General features: G+C 33.8%; 1 protein-coding gene across 1 annotated transcript in view; it reads right to left on the reverse strand.

Moving 5' to 3' along the window:
* The window catches only part of LOC113463918 (protein scalloped-like), an 8,725-nt gene extending 7,949 nt beyond the window's left edge, over positions 1-776 (reverse strand). Inside the window, exon 1 of the mRNA XM_026811112.1 lies at positions 743-776. Coding sequence (XP_026666913.1) covers positions 743-776 — 34 coding nt within the window. The remainder of the gene's footprint in view (positions 1-742) is intronic.
* Positions 777-2,227: the final 1,451 nt, after the last annotated feature.

Raw genomic sequence — 2,227 nt, forward strand, 5'->3', positions numbered from 1 at the left:
GTCCTTGCCCCGGCGTCGCGCGTCTTGCGCGTCCAACCCCCTAGCCCAGTGTCGTAAGATTTGCGGAATTTCGATCATATCGCCGCCGTGCGTTTAAGAATAGTGAAACTCGGCTCTCGGTTACGAGATTCGAGGATTCCTTCGCTTCCACGGTACAAATTTAAATACAGTTTTGATACCATTTTATTATGTCTCCCCTCCCCTTTCTGACTGGTATTATTTCTTCCGTCGAGAGAGAGGCATTCTTCCTTCGTCTCGACGGAAGCAGATTAGTGATTATGGGGTTCGTAAAAATGTTATGTCTGATTCTATCGCGTACCGATTTTGCCGAACTTTAGAGACGTGTTCAGAGAGGATTTATTTAAGTGTCTCTCAAGTTTCTAGTGTTTGGAATTGTACGAAACTTGAGAGACGTTCAGGAACGGGTCGTTTAAGAGTCTCTCGAGATTCATGATGTTTATTCTAGTTTTATAGATGTAATAATATTTTCCTTTCTGTTATTATTGTTTTATATGATTTTAACATCATTTTATGTTTGTTATAAATGTATCTCAGGACTTCTAAAAATAATGAAGACAGCCCTTCAAGATTCCCATGATACTGAGGTCAGTGATAAAATTAATAGTGATATATTTAGAAGGAATATTTAAATAATTATCTTTGTATAATTATTGTATATCTTAATAAGTTTAATTAATAGAGAAGTAGTTTAAACGAAATTCAAACGTCTCGTTTTACTTACCTTCGACTCTATCCATATCTAATTCCTTTTCCATGTCATTTTCATTTAGTGTAAGTAGAAATAAGATAGAATAAAAATTTAATAAATTCTTGGAATCGTGACGTCATCACCAGGAGTTAGTGCTACCTCCTATCAACTTATATTCTCCTAATACAAAGTCCGATTTTAGAGAAAAATTTTGCTCTCCGAGAATTCTTGGAAATGACGTCATCAGGAGAACTTAGTGCTACCTCCTATGCTATCATATTCTCCTAATACAAAGTCTAGTTTTGCCAAAATTTTCTTGAAAATTTAACTTTGTATCAGGAGAATATGATGTGATAGGAGGTAGCACTGAGTTCTACTGATGACGTCATTTCCAAGAATTTTCGAAAAGCAAAAATTTTCTCTAAAATCTAACTTTGTATCAGGAGAATATGATGTGATAGGAGGTAGCACTAAATCCTACTGATGACGTCATTTCCAAGAATTCTTGGAAAGCAAAATTTTTCTCTAAAATTGGACTTTGTATTAGGAGAATATGATGTGATAGGAGGTAGCACTAAGTTCTCCTGATGACGTCATTTCCTAGAATTCTCGAAAAGCAAAAATTTTCTCCAAAATCGGACTTTGTATTAGGAGAATATAATAGAATAGGAGGTAGCACTAACTATTACCGATGACGTCATTTCCAAGAATTCTCGAAGATCAAAAATTTTCTCTAAAATCTAACTTTGTATCAGGAGAATATGATAACGTAAGAGGTAGCACTAACTCCTGTTAGTGACGTCATTTCCAAGAATTTCGGGACCCTAAATTTAATGTACTTATACTACTAATTTAATAGTGATCAGGACTATTATTTCGAGATATAGTTCTCGTTAAGGAACAGGCGTTGGTCATTCTAGGAATAATGGACAGTTGATTGAATACACAATAAGATATATATTTAACAAGATCTTTATTAAACTTCCAAACAATTTACAAAATCCAAAAATCTGATATCTATACAATTTCACTTAAGACTAGTTATACAAAAATAACGCACAATGTAATAAAACACTTGCCACCGATGATGCATCTTGAGATAACTGCCTGGTAATCGTCCTTTCTTCCTAAAGAAGTAGATCTCTTCAGGGAAGGTAATCTTCAAGAAGAACGTAATATTCCTGTTCGTAATGGACTGATTTTAAACACTGGAATCGAAGCCGAACGTCCGAAGAATAATCCTGAGCTGTGTAACACGCGATCACTCCAATTCAGATCACTAGAAGTTGAGAGAGTAACATTTTTAAAAAATAGAATCATTTTATAATTCAAAGAGCTGAGGGAGTAACATTTTGATAAGATACAATCATTTTATAATTTAAAGAGCTAAGAGTGTAACATTTTTATAAGATAGAATCATTTTATAATTCAAAGAGCTGAGGGAGTAACATTTTTATAAGATACAATCATTTTATAATTTAAAGAGCTGAGAAAGTAACATTTTTATAAGATACAATC

The sequence above is a fragment of the Ceratina calcarata genome, unplaced genomic scaffold (assembly GCF_001652005.2).
Source record: "Ceratina calcarata isolate Rehan_Ccalc_2016 unplaced genomic scaffold, ASM165200v1 scaffold190.2, whole genome shotgun sequence".
NCBI lineage: Eukaryota > Metazoa > Arthropoda > Insecta > Hymenoptera > Apidae > Ceratina > Ceratina calcarata.